This window comes from Jaculus jaculus, chromosome 10 (genome assembly GCF_020740685.1).
Source record: "Jaculus jaculus isolate mJacJac1 chromosome 10, mJacJac1.mat.Y.cur, whole genome shotgun sequence".
Classification (NCBI taxonomy): domain Eukaryota; kingdom Metazoa; phylum Chordata; class Mammalia; order Rodentia; family Dipodidae; genus Jaculus; species Jaculus jaculus.
The window spans coordinates 20628358-20649771 of NC_059111.1; the positions used below are offsets into that span (position 1 = coordinate 20628358).

Below are 21414 nucleotides of genomic sequence, written 5' to 3' on the forward strand. Positions count from 1 at the left end.
ACTGTTAAGTCAGCATCTCCAGTAAAGTACTTACATTGGTCCAGCTGGTTCATCATCTACACAGGTGGTCAGTTTTTAAGAATCCAGGAGAGAGAAGAGAAGAAAGGAGAAGACCATTAGGCTCTGCATAAGAATTAAGAGGATAGCAAACTGCGAGTGGCAAACATGATTGTCATAGCAATTATTAAAGGCCATTCCATCTGGAGGTGCAAAACACTCATGGAGTTATTTCTAGAGTCAAGTTTTAATGGCAGGTATGCTGTTTCAATGGTTTTAGTTAACACTTTGAATGCTTGTCATGAAAAACTGCAACTGTAGTGGACAGATAGGCTGCAATATCATTGTACTCATCTTGTCCCCAAGTTCCAGTGGTTCACTCTTAAATAGATGAGAAGACAAACCGACATTTCAGTTGTAAAATCCTGCTGTTTGTTTTCTTGTGGCGCATGCAAGCAGCCTTGGCTCAGTCCTACAGTGTTAATGGATGTGTACACCGTACAGTTAAGCACACATCCTCACTTCTTCAGGGCACTGTTTCTCTTGCTGTTTGGTAGTCTTTATGAGAGTTATCATTAGTCTTGGAGAGACTGGAGAAGAGGAAGCCGTAACAGTTCTACCTGATACTGGAGTAGCCACGCTGGGCTAGGCTAGCAACATGCATATGAGAAGCAGAGCACCAGGGTGAGCTCACCAGTGACGGCCTCAAGAAAACACTTTAGATATAGAAAGGAGAGGCTCACTCTTATGCCCTGGCCAAAACCAAAATGGCCATGAGATGTCTCTTTTTTAATCAAAAACCTTTTATTATCTGAGTTTAGAAGCCTTATTAAATTGGAACTTCTGTTTATTCTAGTTTTCTTCCCTGTATCAAGTAAGGGCAACTTGGACCCTTTTTAGCGGGTATGTTTACACAGAGACCCACAAAGGGGAGGAACAAATAAGTGCTCTGAGTTCGTTTTTGCTGTGTGAAAACTGGGTGAACTAAATGACTGAGAACAGTTCGATTTCACTGAAGGCTTCTAGAAAAACTCTCAGCAGGATTCCACAAGGGTGCTTGGTGCACATGAAGCAGTTATGGAGATCACAGTCTCGTGTAGGCATCTGCAGGAGCACATGTCAGGAGTAATGTCTGTCAGAGGGAGACATTGCTCCACCGGTTCCTTCCAGGCAACGGAGAGGCAAAGCCACCGCCGGCACACACAGTGACAGGAGCAAAAAGGGATTTCAAAAAAAAGAACCAACCACAAACCAGTGACTCATCAGCCAAACAATAGGCCAGCAACACCAGTGTCTGCAGGAGTCCACTAACAACACACCATTGAACAGGTACAGAGAACAAGCTAGGACTGAGGACACCCGACATCTGTGTGCTGTGTGCAGCAGAGATACAAGACATACCAGGTACTCAGACACACACAAGCCCAGCCTGACCCTCCCTCACCACAGCCTCCTGCTCAGCACCCCGGGCAGGCCAGTCAGCTACATGCTAGAAGCTAAGCTAAGCACCGTGGGCATTTAAAGAAGACATGGGAGCAAACAGTAATTTCAGGGCTCTGGCTAGGCACCCCCAAAATACAAAATCCCAATGCAAGGTAGCCAAATGAAGGATATCAACAGTCTACTCGCCACTTCAAAGAAAAGGCAGGGGAGAGAGTCACAGTTGCAAGGCTAATCTTCAAAGCAGGACACTGTAGGCACCAAACCAAGCACCTCACAACACTTAGTTTCCTTTTGGTGGGGGGGGGGGTACCCTGGTGTCTTACTAGAAACCTCACTCTCCAGTCTAACAGGTGGTCACATGCAAAGGGCTGCAGTGAGGAATTTGAGTGGCAGCGCCTCTGGCACAGCTGCCATGCCTGAGAGCAGAAACACTGGGACTCACGCTGGGGTCTGAAATCCCGGGAACCCTTCACTCACTCCCAGGTTCACTCTTATACTTCTCCCTCCTTCCTGCACTGGGTCACTATCTGCAGCACTGCTCCCTTGCGGGTCACACAAAAGAACAACTTGACCCCTAACAGGGAAGTCAGGAGAGAACAGAACTACAGGAAAAGGTACAAAAATCAAAGTAAATGAGAATTAAACAGCAAATTAAAATCCAAATTAGTTGTGAAAGTGAATGAAATAAACTTGAAGAAAGTGTTAACATTATGAAACTGTGCGTTGTATAGACTGAAGCGGAGATTAAACAAACTCCAAAAGCATGCATATCGCTCACTTACCACCATGTTTTAAGGGTTTGATGCAATTGAGGGGGGAAAAAAAAGAAGTCATAGTAACCGACAAATACCAACATACCCCCAAACCCTCTGGCCATACACAATGACTGTCCTCTCCACCTGGGGATTTAAGAGCCACTGGCTAGATGAGGATAAGGAGCATTAGCCCCAAGAGAGATTTACTAGTTACTTTCAATGTACTCTCCTGTTTCATCCAACTTCATTTTCTCTGTAAGGTAATTTGTGAGTGAGCCAGATACCACTGAGTTGAAAGACACCGAATGTGTTTTGTTTCTCAAGGTAGGGTATCACTCTAGACCAAGACTGGCTGGAATTCACTATGTAGTCTCAGGCTGGCCTCAAACTTACAGCAATCCTCCTACCTCTGCCTCTGGGGTGCTGGGATTAAACGAGTGTGCCACCATGCCTGACTATAGATGTCTTTTTTGTTTTTTTGAGGTAGAGTCTCACTCTAGTCCAGGCTGACCTGGAATTCACTATGTAGTCTCAGGCTGGCCTTGAACTCATGGCAATCCTACCTCTGCCTCCCGAGTGCTTGGATTAAAGGTGTGCGCCACCACGCCCAGCTTAGATGTCTTTTTAGTAAGTCAGGTCTCTTTCTCAACATCTCTAGCCTGCTGGTAAAGCTTCATGTGCTTTGACCAACTACTAAGACTTTGGAACATTAGAACAGCTCTTTAGTATCTCCAAAAGAGCTTGGATATATCACAGTTCCCTTCCCTTCTGTCCCTGCAGAAAGCACTCAAATACCTTCCCACCATTAATTTAAGGGAAGAATCCTTTTGACTTTCTTAGAAAAATCCCACCAGAGCTCATCACTGAAGTAGGCTTAAAATTCACCCACCACAGCTCAGGGAATTTTGTGGAAGGTGGGGGGTGGGTGGGAGAAGACTGTAAGAGCCACAGGTTGAGACATCATGCCCAGGGACATTTCCTCCCCCAAAAGTAACTTACTGCTGCTCCCACAATGCATAAACCACAACCCCATAGGGAATACCTGCCAAGCCACCAAGGAGCATCCCCAAAGGAATGGGGGCAGGGACAAGGATAAAGAGGACACTAACACATGATATAGCCATAGGAAATACGTTAATAATAATAAACATGAAAATGAAAAGAAAAATCACACCAGTGTGAAAATAGAAAATGTTTTGAGGAGAGATGGCTTAGTGGTTAAGCGCTTGCCTGTTCGAGGCTGGATTCCCCAGGACCCACGTTAGCCACATGTACAAGGGGGCACACGCATCTGGAGTTCGTTTGCAGTGGCTGGAGGCCCTGGCACGCCCATTCTCCCCCCCCCTCTCTCTCTCTCTCTGCCTCTGTCTGTTGCTCTCAAATAAGTAAATAAAAATAAATGAAAAAAAATTTTTTTAAAAGAAAATGTTTTGAGACTAGCACTTCCTTACTAAACTCAGCTTTGTTTTAATGCTTGTGAGGTCACTAAAATGTCCAGTAGAACAAAAGGCTCATCTCCGTGCCCCATAACCTCCCACGAGGGAGGCAGTAACTACACTGCATGTGGAGTCAGCACGGAGCTGACAGAGTTGTGCTCTGTGTAACATGGAGGGAAGGCCAGCTCATGCACATTTTCCAAGGGTATACGTAGGTGCAGGAGTGAATCTCACTTGGGCCTATGATCCACTTGTTCTTGAAAACACTAACACTGGGAATGGAGATAGCATCTCTACAAGACAACTTACTTGGCAATGATCCTCAAAAAGATAATAATAAGGAACTAGACTCATATTTGGAAAATAGCCTGTTTTTACTCTAGGAGATAAAAAGGTAAGGCCTCCTTTCAAAGAAAGCAGCGAAACCTCAACCTTAAGTAGTTGCACCAATGTGAAAAATTAAGCCAATACCCACTTTTCTAATGAGACACTTTCAGGCTAAGCTGGAAGTATTGTTCACTCAGTGCTTTCCTAGTAGGGGATGAGTTACCAGCGATTACTCAAAATGTAAGTACCATGAACTCTTATCAAAAAATTCAGTGAGTCAGGGCTAGAGAGATGGTTTAGTGGTTAAGGTGCTTGCCTATGAAGCCTAAGGAGCCAGGTTCGATTCCCCAGGACCCACATAAGCTAGATGCACAAGGTAGCACATGCATCTGGAGTTCCTTTGCAGTGGCTGGAGGCCCTGATGTGCCCATTCTCTCCTCCTCTCTCTTGTTCTCTTTCTGTCTCTCTCTCTCTCCCTCTGCCTCATTCTCTCTCAAATAAATAAAATATTTTTTAAAAATTCAGTGAGTCAGAAATGAACCACAGGTGTTGATTAAAAACTATTTGGCAAAGAAAATGCATAGTGCTTCAAAAATTACATAGGGCTGGAGAGATGGCTTAGCAGTTAAGGTCCTTGCCTGCAAAGCCAAAGGACCTAGGTTCAATTCCCCAAGACCCACGTAAGCCAGATGCACAAGGTGGCACATGCATCTAGAGTTTGTCTGCAGTGGCTAGAGGCTCTGGCGTGACCATTCTCTCTCTCTTTGGCAAATAAAATTTTCAAAATAAATAAAATTGTGTGTGTGTGTGTGTGTGTATGTCCCCTTTTCATTGTGCCACAAGTTAGCTCACCACAGATGACGGTGGGTACAATTATCATTGAACATTCCAAGTCTGCATCATACAGTATGTACTTCTTCATTCATCTCAAAAAGTGTGCACACAAAGATCTACATGTGTTTCAGGGGGACACATGAGAAGACAGCACGTCAGTGAGTCTGTTCACTATAAACTGTGCAGTCAAGAAGAAACTGGTTTATGAAGGCCACAGCCTAAGGAAAGCTCACTGAAGAACATCAATGTAAAAATTACTTCTAAAGAAAAACAAGGAGGGAGGTAGAAGCAGGGAGGAATTTGAGAGAAAGAGGGAGAAACAGGAGAAAACTACGGGGACAACCCTAAAAGGAAAGGCAGGCAGGCACGGGGAGATGGAGAATGAACCTTGGACTACGCTGGCGGCTGGGAAGGGACAGAGAGAAGGCAAATACTGTAGTTGCTCCAGAATCCCAGATTTCTACCCCAGTTCAACAACAAAGTAAAAGCTGCTGACATTACAGAAGTCTTCCAAGAAACCAGTGCAAAGAGTTTACTCTACACTTACCCTGCAGTCATCGCTATGTAGAATCCATGCACTGTCTACAATAACTTAGCTTAATAGATTAAGGTCATTTTCCCTCCAGGAAGCCATTAAAAGACTGGCTGACCACCCCTCATTTTGGTTCAGTTGCTAGAAACTCTCAAAAAGGTATCTGCTTCCATGGGCAGGCATCTGCACATGTCAAACAGAACCAATACGAACCATTTCTCAAGCCTAATCTACACATGGGGGACAGAAACTTCATCAACAAAGTGACTTCTATGAGGATGACTGGAACCTCTGACAAGGGACATGCTAAGCCAGTGCATCACTTTGTCATGAGACTGGCAGCCAACCTTGTCTTCAATTTAAATATCGGGCTTTAAGCCCATCTTTTCCTTTTCTTGCCTAACTGTTTTTGCTCCTCAACCTTTCCAATGGGCAGGCTGATGAAACTGCCATTTAGCAAAGCTTATAAAGCAGTGTGAGGGGTGAAAAGTCCCTTTTTAGGAATGAGGCATAACTGTTGTCAACAGGCCAAGTTAAAAACACATGAAAGACAGGCAACCTTTCTTTCCTTCTATTCTCAAGTCTAAATACAGGAAAAGTGCTCTGCTTTGGTAGCCCTAATACGTGTCAGGAAAAAGAAAATTCTGTAGAAAATGGCATTAGGGATACATGAAGATCCCAAGAAAGCAGTTAACTTCATTCACAGAGCAAGTAAAGCATCTGGGAACACCCTCTGTTGCAAGGAGCTGGACAAAGGCCCTCTGCTCCCACCTGACCCCTGTCCACTTCTCCATCTAGCTCACTGGTGAAGCCCCCAACCCCAGGACTCTCTCACTCTTAAGACTCTACTTCATGCAGGCAAGAGACTTAGGAGCTGCTGCAAAGAAAGGAAAAGAAAGAAAAGTGATTGTGGCTCACAAACATGTCCTTTCAGAGTCTGAAACTATGCCTTGCCTTTTAGATGGCACTCTCCCAGGGACCACCGGCCTCACGCAGTGCCCTCCACTGGTAACTCACGGGGCACTGCAGTCCTAGTGCTCAGCCATATGGATCCACCAACTCTGGAGAAGGCCACTGTACCACACGGACACACACAAAGGCCCCAGAACAGCTAACTACTCACTGCCTCTGTTGCCCCAGCTCAGTTCACATTGAGCTTAGGGACACCCTCTTCTAATGTAGTCCGTGACAAGTGAATGATAGTCATACTTGGCTGACAAACTAATTGCTATAACACTAAATGTATGATAATAAAGCTAGCACAAAGGGTGGAGATGAGGAAAATAAATAGGAATCTGAAATGCTAGTGATACAAAGTTCCCTAAGTAGCTGCCCATGGTTGCAATCCCAGCATTACAAATGGAAATCTATAATCAACTTCTTCAAAGTTTTCCTGATTCTAGACATGGCTTTCAGTGTAAGACTCTCAAGACTTGCTTTTGCACTATGGTTCCACTGCCAATTCCATCCATTCTTTAACCATGGGCTAGCTGAGAGACAGACCCTTGCGTGTGGTCTGAGCAGTCAGCACTTAGCTATCTGTCCTAAACATGGAGGGTAGATACATCGCCAGCTTTCTTTTCTGTGAGACAGAAAGAAAAAGCCAGAAAATAGGGAGCCAACCAAGGGAACCCAAGTCTACTTTCTTCCAATGGCTTTGAGGACACAGTCTGACTAGGCCGGGACAGTTACCTATAGGGGCTACACCAGGCAACCATGTGACAACCAATTAGATACCTTAAATTTGCCTGAAAGGACAGGTGGCCTGTGATCTTGGGGTGGCTTCTAGGCTTGACTTGGATTCTCCTCAAGCTCAATCTGACTGATGATCTGTGTTGAAGGAGGACAGAGCTGAACAGAGACTAACAGCTGCCCACTGATCACATGGCCTGAAGGGAAAGACCTGGGGTTTGGAGAACACCTAACTAGAAAGAGAGGAAATTATAGCTCTGGGTAGCTAATGCAAAAAAGAAAAAAAAAAAACCAAACCTTAGAGGCAGGGGATTAGTGACTAGCATGAACCCTTTGTCCTTTTGGAACTGCATTCCAACACCCGTACACTCTAACTTGGGCATTTGGAAGTCCCCCAAAGAAAGCAACCCCAGCATTAACATTTTGTAGGGCTGCTCTTACCGTCAGGAACCTCATCTGGTCTCTTCCTCTTCTCATACACAACAATGATCACCACAAGAATGATGATTTCAGCCAGAATTCCCAAGAAAGGCCACAGTGGGGCCAGATGGCTCCGTACCCTGAGGATGGTGAAAACGGAGGCAGTGCCAATAGAGTTGGTAGCATTACATTCATATTCACCAGGGTCTTCTGTGATCTGGAGGTTCACAATATTCAATTCGGTGTAATTTTCCTTGTTGATGATGAAGACACGGCCAGAGGCATTGCCAACTTCCTGCAGTTAAGAGTGGAGACACTCAAAGGTCAGAGTAGATGACCAAGTGCCCAATGGAGGGTAATACTGTCTTCTATTCTTACCAGGACACTGACTAGAAAGAAAAAGCAGTGTCTAGAACCATGTTTATTCAAGGAATTTTGAAAACATCATAGATGACCTTCCCTTAACAGCAACAAGAAATAACAAGTTGCTGGTACAAACCTCCCCTATTGCTGATCCTACAGACTTCTCTAGCCTACTATCTACAGACTCCCCAAGACAGAAATTGTAATGGACGCTGCTTCAAACAGCAAGTAAGAAATTGCAGAAACCAGGCATGGTGGCCTTTAATCCCAGCACTCAGGGAGCAGAGGTAGGAGGATCACTGTTGAGTACAAGGCCACCCTGAGACTACATAGTGAATTCCAGGTCAGCCTGCACACTTACTTCACACTTGATGACTGACTTATCTCCTTATACTTCCATCAGAGCCATTGCTAACAACTTGCTCTTAGAGCAGGACGAAATTTATAACTGCCCTTTTCAGGTCTATGAGGTGAAAGAAAAAGTTATTTAAGCAACAACTACTAATGTAAACTATCTCACAGAGAACTGTGACACCCCCATGCCCCCACAAGGAGTAAAACTTCAAGAAAGAAACAGACACCCAAAGGGATGCTAGACTTTAGGAATGTATGAAGAAACCCAGTAGAGGTGGAGGGTGTGGAGATAGCCATGAGGAACAGAATGAGTGGCTATGGCAGAGATGTGAGGCAAAGCTTTAAGAGAGGTGGTTGTGGTATAAGATCATGGAGGAAGGGTTGATAGAACGGTCTGGAGCACTCTGGGGCAGGCACTGGCATGTGTGTGGAAGCATGTGAGCCGAGGTCTGGGATGAATACTCTTCTAAGGGCACACTGGCAGGCTATGTGTCTTTACCTGCAACAACTCTACACAACACACAAAAGTACTAGAGGAATGGGGAGACCGAGCCCCACACACTCCAATTATTCCACTTACAATATACAGCTGTGTCTGGATCTGACACAGCCTTCAAAAGAGAATCTGTTTAGAGAAGTTCCAAGCTTCATCTTTCAGGAACTAAAAATACCTAGTAATTTCAACCTGGCTTGGAAAGGCCAGGGCCTCTGTACCAATAAATAATAGAGAACTAGATATTCCTTGCCAGCACCTTAGAAAATACAGAGGCCTTTTCTGAAAATACTCAGTTCCATATCTTACTCCCCATCTCCTCATCCTACTCTGGCTTACTGATACCTTTCCGCAATCTAGTCCCCTTGTTGACACCAGAGTCATTAACACCTGATGTTTCCCTCTCAAGATGTCACGGAATGGGAAGTATACAGGAGTTGAAATAAAAACTGGTTAGGACACTTGGTTTTGCTACCAATTTACCTTAGTTACTATGTAATTTTCCAAAGCTAGATTAAATGACCTGCAGAACCCTTTCTGATTATGAAGACCATCAATCAAAAAAGAAGCCTGGGGCTGGAGAGATGGCTTAATAGTTAAGGCACTTGTCTACAAAACCTAAGGACACATGTTCAACTCTCCAGATCCCACATAAGCCAGATGCACAAAAGTGAGGCAAGCGCAAGGTCACATGTGCCCACTAGGTGGTACAAGTGTCTGGAGCTTGCAAATGGCGTGCCAATTCTCTCTCTCTCTCTCATAAAAAAAAAAAAAGACTGAAGTACTACAATGCTGGGTATACACAGCTTTGGGAAAGGAGGCAAGTATGATAGCCCCTTTGTCAAAAAAGGAAACTAGTTAGAAACCACTGACACCAGAAAAGAAAAGAGCCTAAAGCATTTTTGAATACCATAACAAATCATTCCACAGAATGGAAAAGCTGTTCTCTATGACTTTTTCCTGAAGTAAATATTGTTAAGATTACAATGCCACCTGGGCGTGGTGGTACACACCTTTAATCCCAGCACTAGGGAGGCAGAGGTAGGCAGATTGACATGAATTTGAGGCCACCCTGAGACTACAGAGTGAATTCTAGGTCAGCCTGAACTAGAAGGAGAGACTATCTCAACAACAACAACAACAACAACAAAAAGCCTACGGCTACCCTTTGGTCTCCTCAGGATGTCCCCAGTTCTCTTATCAGTATTTTCTCAATTCTAGAAATTTACTTAGAATTTTCCTCAGGTCCTTGCCTTCCAAAGCAAAAAAAAAAAAAAAAAAAAAAAAAATTCCATGCAAGATAAAATAATGGGCTAACAAACTAATTCCTTACCAGACAGCTCTAACAGACCATATAACACAGTCCATACAGATCATAGACTGCCCTAAAGATTCACTGTGTAAATGGTAAGTCACTCTACAAAGAGTGACCCAAGCCATGCCCAGATACAGGGTATGGTTATTATACCAATTGGTCCACTTGTCTGAACTTCCCTAGGAAAAAATTCATCAAGCACAAAGTCCTGGGCAGGGCTGCCTCCTACTCACCGTGAGCATACCATTCTCCTTCTTGCGCCATATCCATTCTGGGTGGGGGTAGCCAACTGACTTGCAGTACAACATGGCGTCCTGCCCTTCATTCTTGTTCTCACTCCGCTTATGGCCAGTGATGTCAGGAGCAGCTGTGAAAACATGTTAAACAGTTACTATGTGAGCCTATTCTGAAGAGGGCATCAACGGCCCTATGATCTGGCTCAGCACCCTGCTTCTAATGCAATCAGTATTTATGTACAACTTCATAGTTTGCTTTGATAAAGAAAAGGCAGAATAGGGTAATGATGCCAACTCCATTCCATACCCCATTTGACAAAGCAGCCAAGCAGATAACAAGGTTATTCTATGTTACAGTCTACTAATATAGGCCTTACTAAAAAAAAGACACAAACCCAACTGTCCTGACTTAGGAACCTAAGACAATGTGTAAACAGCATCCATTATCATTTCTATAGCTTGAGATTTTTGCCTTTGTTGTAAAAAATCTCTTTATTTATTTATGCCACAAGCCTTTTAATCCCAGCACTCAGGAAGCAGAGGTAGGAGGATCATCACTGTGAATTCAAGGCCACTCTGAGACTACAGAGTGAATTCCAGGTCAGCCTGAATTACAGTTGAGACTCTAAACCAAAAACAAAACAAAAAGAACTTTTATTTATTTGATAGAGAAAGGCAGAGGAATAAAGAGGCACACAGAGAAAATGGATGTACCAGGGCCTCCTGCCAGTGCAAGCAAACACTAGGTGTATGCACAGCTTTGTACATCTCGTGTTACATGAATACTGGGAAACTGAACTCGGGTCATCAGGCTTTGAAAGCAAATGCCTTTAGTTACTGAGCCATCTCTCCAACCCATTTTTTTCTTAAAACACCTGCAATAAGACTTTCTGAATACAACCCCAATTGCTCAGGCAATAAAACCACAGATTAACCACTGGGACCTAATGAAATTACAAAGATTTTGCACCGCAAAGGACACAGTGAAAAAAGCAAAGAGGCAACCTACAGAATGGGAAAAAATCTTCGCCAGCTATATATCTGATAGAGGATTAATATCTAGGATATACAAAGAAGTCAAAAAGTTAAATAATAAGGAATCAAACAAGCCAATCAAAAAATGGGCTATGGAGCTAAATAGAGAGTTCTCAAAGGAAGAAATACGAATGGCATATAAGCATCTAAAAAAATGTTCTACGTCACTAGTCATCAGGGAAATGCAGATTAAAACTACATTGAGATTCCATCTCACTCCTGTCAGATTGGCCACCATCATGAAAACAAATGATCATAAATGTTGGCGGGGATGTGGAAAAAAAGGAACCCTTCTGCACTGCTGGTGGGAATGCAATCTGGTCCAGCCATTGTGGAAAACAGTGTGGAGGTTCCTAAAGCAGCTAGAGATTGATCTACCATATGACCCAGCTATAGCGCTCCTAGGCATATATCCAAAGGACTCATCTCATTTCCTTAGAAGTACATGCTCAACCATGTTTATTGCTGCTCAATTTATAATAGCTGGGAAATGGAACCAGCCTAGATGCCCCTCAACAGATGAGTGGATAATGAAGATGTGGTACATTTATACAATGGAGTTCTACTCAGCGGTAAAGAAAAATGAAGTTACGAAATTTGCAGAAAAATGGATGGACCTGGAAAGTATTTATACTAAGTCAGGTAACCCAGGCCCAGAAAGCCAAGCGCCACATGTTCTCTCTCATATGTGGATCCTAGCTACAGATGACTGGGCTTCTGCGTGAGAATGAAAATACTTAGTAGCAGAGGCCAGTAAGTTGAAAAGGAGACATAAAGGGTGGAGAAAGGAAGGGAGGAGGATACTTAATAGGTTGATATTGTATATATGTAATTACAATGATTGTAATGGGGAGGTAATATGATGGAGAATGGAATTTCAAACGGGAAAGTGTGGGGGTGGGGAGGGAAGGAATTACCATGGGATATATTTTATAATCATGGAAAATGTTAATAAAAATTTAAAAAAAAACACCTGCAATAATAATTATGGAAATGTGTCAAAACATATATTCCCTTAAGGAAATGAAAGACCCTTGAGACAAGGCATGTAAAAATAGTAAGAGTTTGAAGAAGCGCTTTAATCAGTGAAAATCAATAACAAAAGATCACTCAGGAAGGACATCAAAACCACTGGGTTGCACAAGGAGGAAGAAATGAACAAGAACTTCAACTAATGTCCCAAAAGCTTTTATTAGCATAAGAATCCTACTTGAGACAGGTATAATGATATAGGTCAAGTGGAAGGCAGATGCAGGAGAATGGGGAGTTCCAAGGACAGCTTTGGGTTACATAGCAAGAATCTCTCACCAAAAATATAAAAAATAAAAAATTCCCAGCCTCTGGGAGGTAGAGGCAAGAGGACTTAAGAAGTTCAGGGTCTACTTCTGCAGTATGAGAATAGTCTCACTCAAAAAATCAAGGGAGAGGGCTGTACAGATGGATCAGGGGTTAAGAACACTTCCTGTGCATGTATGAAGGCCTGAGAGACCACCTGAGCTCAATCCCCAGGACCCACATGAATCAGCTGGGCATGGTCACATGCACCTATAGCTCTAGTCCTGTGGGGAGCCAGAGACCTGAAAATATCACTGGAGCTCACAGAAGATGAAAGAGAGTTCTGTGATCAGTAAGACTCTGGCTCAAGTAAGAACAGGCAGAAGAACAAAGATGCCACTGCAGGTAGATGCATCCCACCCCTCTGCTGGGGGATGCACAGAGCACTGCATGCGTACATGTGCACATACACGTGTACGCGTGTGCACACACTTCATCACACATGCAACACAAGCAAAACATACAAAGGAAGGAAGAGTAACTTAATAAAGAGCTTGAATAACACTCTTGAATAATTTGGGGATAATTTCTAGACATGCTAGAAATTGTTTTCTTCTCTACTATTTGAAATCATTTGGGAAAAATAAACAGTATAGATTAGTCTATCATTTAGGAAAAATAAACAGTATGTGTTGGTCTAAATTAGATGAGTTTCAAGGATCCAAGAAAATCCAAGATGGAGCTAATTCTTTGAATTTAAAATCCTTAAAATTACTTAGACATACATAAATTTGTCTAGCTAGCTGTCTACGCATGTTGTGTATGAACATTCCAGGGCCTCTTATCACTGCAAACGAACACTGGATGCTTGAGCCATTTTGCATCCAGATTACATATGTGGCTTGGGAACTGAACTCAAACTGGCCGGCTTTCCAAGCAAGCACCTTGAAACTGCTGGGACATCTTTTCAACTTCCCTGTTTTAACTATAAGGATACCCAGCTAGCTCAGTCAGAAGAGCATGAGACTCTTAACTGAACTCTCCACTAATACCTGACCTGTTACAGTAACCTGAAACCAATGAAACTCAAAGGAGGCCAGATATTACTTTGTTGGCCAAGATAGGAATGAGAATCAATAGACTGGTCCAAATTCCAGTTGTGCTGGCTCTTTAATTATTCTGTGCTTTGGTTCTATACCCATTATTAAATGGAGATATTTCTTGCCCTGCCTACTCTGCAATGCTTCTAAATAGATGTCACACTATTCATTGATATGATAAAATTTTGAAGGATTGTACCATATCATGGGCTGATCCCATGCACTACTTGTGAATTGAGTGGTTAATTTAGCTTAAAAACAATCCAAGGCTGGAAAGATGGCTTAGTGGTTAAGGTGCTTGCCTGCAAAACCTAAGGACCCATGTTCTATTCTCCAGATCCCATGTTAGCCAGACACACAAAGGTTGAGGCAAGCACAAGGTTGCATGTGCCCACCAGGTGGTAGAAGTGTCTAGAGTGCAATTTCAGTGACCGAGGCCCTGGCATACCAGTTCTCTCTCCCTCCCTCCGACACCCCTCTCAAAAATCCAAAGTGCTACTGTACACAGTCTAAGGTAGACTGGGCTTGCACGTAACTTCCAGAGGTACCCGGACAGAGATGGAATAGATGAGACCCCACGTTCCCTTTGTAACCAGTTACAGCCAAACGGGCCTGTACAGAACCACTCAGTATGATGTGCTTTCTACATCAGATATTATAAAGGAAATTCCTTGTTTTCCATGAGAATTTCTTTGCTACCAAAGGGAGTGTTTGTTTTGTCTGCCTCTGTATTTCTCCCATTAGAAACAAACAAAAATCACCTTTTCCCTTAGCTACTCTGTCACTTCTCAGGCCACACTAAGCATTCCAAGGCAAGGAGGAAGCTCCACAACTATACTGTAAACCAAAACAGCATGCCAGGGAGGACAAGGGCTCACCAGAAGCAGAAGACCTACTACATCTTGCCTTCAAGTCCTGCTTCCTTCACTTGACAATCATTTATTGAGTACCTCCTACATGCCAAAGGCATGTATTACAGGAAGCAGGTTAAGACATTTCTGTTAAGGTATATTTTATCACATTTGTGAAGAAAATAAGAGAGGACCATGCACAGCTGTGGGCAGAAGACTACCCAGAGAGAAGTGCAAAGGTCCTGAGGCAGGTATGCATTTGGTAAGTACAAAAGCAGCAAGAAATTTGGAGGGAACATGGTAAACAAGAAAGCCTGGGAACTAGACTGGAGAGTACTTTCTAGGCTGTTTATTACTTTGATTAGAGTCTAAGAGACTTAAGTCCAGGTGTGACATATTTATGTTTCAGATGGCTCCCTCAAGTTACTATGTAGACTCCCGTACAGACACAGCCATGGAAATATATCCAACTGGGAGGCAATTCAAACCCAGACAGGGGAGAGTGGGGTTTGCATGAGGGTGGTAGCAGTGGGAGCGGAGAGAGGTGAAACAACTCTAGACAGATTTTACCTACACAGTTTATATGTTCATTCGTTTATGAACAGAATGTGAGACATGGGGGGGGGGGGAATAAGGATGGTGCCAAGGGTCTGCCCTGAGTAATTGTAAGAACAAAGTAGTAAGTTACTAAGATAAGGGAGACTACAGAAAACTCAGAGAGGGTTTTGTTTGTTTTTTATTTTACTTATTTGGTTAGGGAACAGAATGGTGATAAAAGCCAAGAGTTCAAGATTGGGCTATGTTAATTAAAGATACAGATTTAACATCCAAGGTAGGTGTCAGGTAGGCTCCTCTGGAGCTCAGGGAAATGGTCTAGGTTGGAGATATAACTTTCAGATCGATATATATATTTCTATCTCTATCATCTAATTATCCATCCATCCATCCACCCGCACACTCCACTTTTATTCTCCTCTAAGCCAAAGAGAACACTTCTACTCTGAGCCCATTATTTTCCTAATGTCATTAGCTAGGTGAATACAGCAGTGTCAGCTTTTGCTATGGGGACTATAACAGTTTGAATCTAAAATGTCCCCCACTGGCTCATGTTGTAAATGCTATCCCCAGCTTGCTCTGAAGACTAGAACTTTTAGGAGGTAGCAGATTGGAGGGAGCAGGTCACTAGGAGCAGGCCTCTGAGGGTTACAGTCAACCCTGGTTCAGTTCCACCCTCTCGTCTCCCACACAGGTCACTGTCCTGTGCTCCCACCTCACACTACCAACGCCAGGGGCAGCCATCCACACTGCCTTCCCCGCCATGACGGACAGAAATCTCTCTGAAACTCCTGACCCCAAATAAACCTTCCTCCCTTGCTTCTGACTGGTATTTTGGTCACAGCCACACAAAAGTAACTAATACGGGGGCTCATTCCCAAGATTACATTCTTGAATCGCCTAGAAAGCTAAAAGTTGAGCTGGCATGCAACTCCACAGCCTGTATGTAAATCACTGTTCTAAAAGGACTCAGACTTGAAAGGAACACAACAAGGAAGGAAGACAGGGATGGTCTTTATTCCTACCATGGTGCTAGGAGGAAGAGAATACCACTTCCCCTTTCATTCATCTAGTGCACAACTCTAAAGAGGCTTCCAAATTTCCAACTGGGAGCATGGCGTTACAGGCTAACTGCTACCTTAGTTAAGCCTCATCATGTTTACAGAATATAAATCTACCCCAAAAATGTTTTCGTGGTGAGATCAACTGCATAAAATTTAATGTATCCCAAAGAATAATAAAGAATAATGCCTTGGTTATTCACCTTTCAGGTGACATGAGCATCACTAGTATACTACACATGGAGAAAATCAATCCACGCTAAACTGAGCCATTCTACCCTTAAAGGAGATGAATGTTAATAACTGTCTTCCGTTAGTGGCTGAATCAGAGACTGCTCCTGCCTTACCTGCTAGGCAGGACAGTGTACCCACAACAAGGAGGTGACCAAGTGCCTAGAGCACATGTCAGCAGTGGTCAGAGAGAGGCCTGCAAGATCACTAACTTGTGATGGTGTTCAAATAGTCCACATGAGCAGGAGAGATGGCTCAGTGGTTTAATATGCTTATTTATAAAGCCTGATGGCCTGAGTTCAGTTCCCCGGTAACCATATAAAGCCAGATGCACAAAGTGGCGTACGCACCTGGAGTTCATCTGCAGTGGCAGAAGGCCCTGACGTGCCCACAGACTCCCCGCCTCCTGTTTGTATGTGTGTAGGTGTACACTGCCACGGCACACTTGTAGAGAGGTCCGAGGACAACCAAGTGTTAGTCGTTCCCTTTCACCTTGTTTGAGGGAGGGTCTCTTTGTTGTTCATGGCTCTGTATGCCAGGCTACCTGGCCTGTGAGTTTCAGGATCCTCTTGTCTCTGCCTCCCTCCTCACTGTCAACATGCTGGGATTATAGGCATTCGTGCTACGTGTCTGGCTTAACATGGCTTCTGGGAATACAAACTTGGAGTTGTCACTGTTGCTAAGAACTTAACCCACTGTGCCATTTCCCTAGTCCAGACTCTCCTGAATGAAATGAAGCTGTAAAGAAAGGTGTACAATTCTGTAAGCTAGTTCACAAATGGCTCTGAGGCATGCCCCCGTTTGCTCTCTCTCTTGGATCACGCCTGGGGAGAGGTGGGAGTGGAGTTTCTGCCATAGTGGGAACACTAAGCCTATGGCAGAGACCCTTGCAGTAAGTGGGCCACTGTGAGAACAGAGCTTAAATCTTTCTTACTCAAGCTTTCCAGTTGACTGAAGCACCAACAACTTGACTGAAATCTCAGAAGAGACACTTGGTCCGACTAACTCCCTAAACTGCTTCCTAGTTCCTAACCCATAGGAACCATGATGCGAAAAGTATTTGTTATTTAAATTTTATGGTAACTTACTATGCAAGAATAGACAATAACTATACCAACTGATGATGCAAATATTACCCCATTTGCATAAGTTGTACAAATCAAGTTTAGAAATTATTTAATATCTAAAATTATATTGCTAGTAAAAGGTAGAGCTGGAATCCAACTTAGGGCTATTTGACTCTACAGACCATGCATTGTGTGCTTTCCTGGGGGGGAAATAAATGAAAATAGAACAGGGTCCACAAAAATAAAAATATGCAATATGCATTACTGCAATTGCACAGCAGATTTCTCAAATGTTCTTTTTTAATATGTTTTTTTTATTTGAGAGAGAAATACAGAAATAGGCAGGTAGAAAGAGAGAGAATGGGCGTACCAGGGCCTCTAGCCACTGTAAACGAACTCCAGAAGCATGCACCTCCTTGTGCATCTGGCTTACGTGGGTCCTGGGAAGTCAAATCTGGGTCTTTTGGCTTTACAGACAAATGCCTTAACCATTAAGCCATCTCTCCAGCCTTCAAATTTTATTTGTATTTGTAGATGTGCTAGAATATCCTAGACATGAGCTGACACTGATTCATATTTAACAGCTTACTCTGTATCACAGAATACAAAAGACAGAGCTCTGGACTTAGGAATCAAACAACTAAGGGTTCTATCAAGCCTCTACTACTTAGCAATGTATCAACCTAAGAGAGTATTTTAAAATCTTTGTTTCAGATATCTACACATTATTTCACAGAGGTTTGGAGAGAATTAAATGACATCTCCATACTAATCTACACAAGATTAGAGCTCAAGTGTCAAAAAGAAACACAGACCAGGCATGGTGGTACATACCTATAATCCCCACACTCATGAGTAAGAGAAAGACGCACAACACTAATGAAGGCCAGCTGGTCTACACAGAGCTCCAATGCAGGTTAGGATACATAGTGAGGACAACGCAAAGACCCCTTGGGGTGAACCATCACCACCAATCAGAGAAAGAAAAAGCTAAGGATTAGACTCCAGTGTAACTAGCATAAGGGAATCAAAGAGGTGCTAATTCTTATGGCTTTTTTTTTTCTTCTAACTTGCTTATATAAACAGGACTTTCACTATAGCTCTAATGAAACTTACTCAGGCTGAATACTGAAAGGTTATATTGAGTAATGGCCTGTTTTTAGTCTTTCCTTATATGAGCTTGCCATTTAATGATGCTTAAGTAGGCTTGGTTGGTCTGAGCAGATTGGTCAAACCTTTGTATGTGAAAGACAACAGAAACTCCCTTCCCTTTACATTCTCAGGGGGCACAAACCTAGTGGCAAGAGAAGTGACAGAAAGACCCTTAAGAGAGATTACTGATCCAACGTTAACTTGCTCTGTGGCCTTGTTAGTCACTTAGTCTCATCACATGCATTAGGATTCTTCTGGCATTCTAATGAAAGCAATGCATAATCCCAAGAGACTCAGTTACCCAACAGTACTTGACCCAATTTCATTACCTGGGCAGCCTTTTGCTTAGGACAAACACACATTCCTCAGTATCTTCTGCTGCCTGCTATCTGTCTGTTCTTACATCAATGAGTCCAGCTTCCATGCCAGGCTGGAGGCTCAATCCAGACAAAGGAGGCATGTTCACATGAGACTCATGCTAAGTAAAGTTAACAGAGAAAACTTAAGAAAGCCATCAAGGTGCAAAGCTTCATACCCAAGACCTCTGGGTGCTCACCTTTCAAACAAAACAAACTTAGAAGTAGCAAGTAGTACATTTTCCAAGAAAATCTACCCTTAAAGGGGCTGTGACAAGTGAGCTATTCCAAAGTAAATGAATTCATTCTGCAGACAATCTTCTTGCTGCCTCTAAGCAACTTTTTTTCTAATGCCAGAGATATCTCATTTCTGCTGCAAATGCGGTACAGGATGGCTGAAAGGCAGAGGGAAAGTTAAGAATTAAAGCCAGACAAGGAAGGAGTAAGAAAGGTCCACATGGAAGCAAGGATGCGGGTTTGGGCTCAAAGCGTCTTCACCACACTGAGCACACTCAGCAGACCTGTGATGTCACATAAGTTTCCTCTAAGACAGTAGGTCTCAATTGCCTGCAGACTGCAGCCACCTGGGTGGGAATTTATTTTATTTATTTTCTGGAGCCAGGCTTTCACTGTGTTGCCCAGGCTGGTCTCAAGAGTGGTGAGCTCAAGTGATCTACTTGCCACAGCCTCCCAAGCAGCTGAGGCTACAAGAGTGAACCACCATGGTTGGCTTCATAGAGACTTTCAGAAGTCTGATGCCCAGGCCACATTTTAGACAGAAGAGAGTGAGTGTGAAAAACTGCTGTGAAACCACTCCCAGCACCAGTGTTAGAAGCTGGGGACTACAAGAAGGAGCATGCCCATGAGACAGGGAGGTAAGACGGTCAAGGTACAGGGCAAGTTAAGGTAACACTCCCCATGCTTAGACACTAACAGCCATTGCCACTAGGGAAATGAGTTCAGAGTTCATTTCTTTCAACAGCAAACTCTCTTAGGTGTCCACTGAAGGGAATCAGTGACCATCACAGTCATACAGAATAACAGACTCTGAAAGATCAGGGTGATCAACCTTCATCAATCACTGAGGGAAACTGGGGCTCAGAGAAGACAAGTGACTGGTCATGGTTGTGGCGAGTTTAATTGAGAGAGTAAGGCATGACCCATTTCCTCTAGCTCAGTCCAAAGTCTTGACTGTCATATGGTGAACGCAGCAGAATGGTCCAGGGCTTTGGAACATAAACCTGGGTAAGAATCTGGCTTCACTCATCACTCAATTTTCTCACCTAATAAATAAAGCTAGTAAGTGTTGACTCCATGCAGCTACGATGACTAAAGGAGAGAAATGAAAGGAGCAAACCTTGCCTGGTATTCAGTGAGTGTGCAACGTCAGCTCTGCTCTAATGAAAGGTCAGCAGTACCCCGAAGATAAGCAAGCTACGGGCAGGGACAGTTACTTGGCTCAAGGATGATGACCATTAATGCTCTGAGAACTTCAACATATTATTATTACTGTGTGTTCAAAGACTTCTCATGATTCTGAATCCAAAATCAGCTTTTACATAGCTGTGACCTAAAGGATGTCACAGCCTGTTGGAATCCTTTCATGTCAAACTGCCTTTCCCGAATGACTATGAAAATGTTGCACTTGCTGAAGGTAAGATGCACACGTGAGAAGTTACTGCTTTCAATATACTCATCACCACTGAACAGTGTCTTAGCAACTGGAACTGTGAGGTATCACCTGTAGGGCATCATGCAAGTGGGATGGTGGTTAAGGACTCTTCCAGAAAGAAAAAAAGAAAAGAAAAACAGCCAAATGTATACAAAGCTAAATAGAACAAAATCAAGATCAATTTTTTAAAAAAAAGGAAGACTGAGAGGTAGAGTAAGAGTCAAACTTAAGAGAAATGTCGAATAAGCAGGTTGAGATGGCTCTAGAAAGTCATGAAGTCCAAGCTGTTCTAGGGCTGCACATGACTGGATGACCATCAAAACCATTTTCTAAAAATGTTAATAAAATTCAAATTCCTTGATTCAATCAAAATAATTGAGGGGTGAGGACAGGTCCGGGGTTAGGAGGAATTGGTTTTTTTTGTTGTTGTTATTGTTAACTTTGTAAATTCTATAAAAATTTTACATTTTACTTTTTGTGAGCTTTTTTTTAAGTTTTAGAAAGAAAGGAAGGCCAAAAGAAGTAAAGTGTCAAGGGTTGGAGGATTACATGGGTGGAGAATTTCAAGCTCACTCCTTGATGAACGCTCTGTGTGTACAGTCTCTGGAGTGAAGAAGCTGGAGAAAGGCTCTCTTAGAGTGAGCTAGGATATCCCAGGGATCCAGAGCTGTTTCTTCTCTCCAAGCCAATCTGCTTCTCCTTACTTGCTGGTATCTGCTCAAGTCACCTGTCAAATACCTAAGAAAAGTAACACTTGGGATGTTGTGGTAGGAAGATCACAAGTTTAAAGTTAGCCTGATCTACCCAGTGAATTCCAGGCCAACCTGGGCTACAGATCCTGGAAGAAGGAAAGGAGAAGGTT

General features: G+C 43.2%; 1 protein-coding gene across 2 annotated transcripts in view; it reads right to left on the minus strand.

Annotated features, from left to right (window-relative positions):
* Nptn (neuroplastin) overlaps positions 1 to 21414 on the minus strand; it is a 74968-nt gene that overhangs the window by 2700 nt on the left and 50854 nt on the right. Inside the window, exons 5-7 of one of the 2 annotated variants that reach the window (XM_004666705.2) lie at positions 10195 to 10328; positions 7458 to 7731; positions 35 to 44 (exon numbers count right to left, since the gene is read on the minus strand). In XM_004666705.2, the coding sequence (XP_004666762.1) occupies positions 35 to 44; positions 7458 to 7731; positions 10195 to 10328 (418 nt within the window). Of the gene's footprint in view, positions 1 to 34; positions 57 to 7457; positions 7732 to 10194; positions 10329 to 21414 lie in introns of both variants that reach the window. The other variant, XM_045160736.1, reaches the window with a different exon arrangement.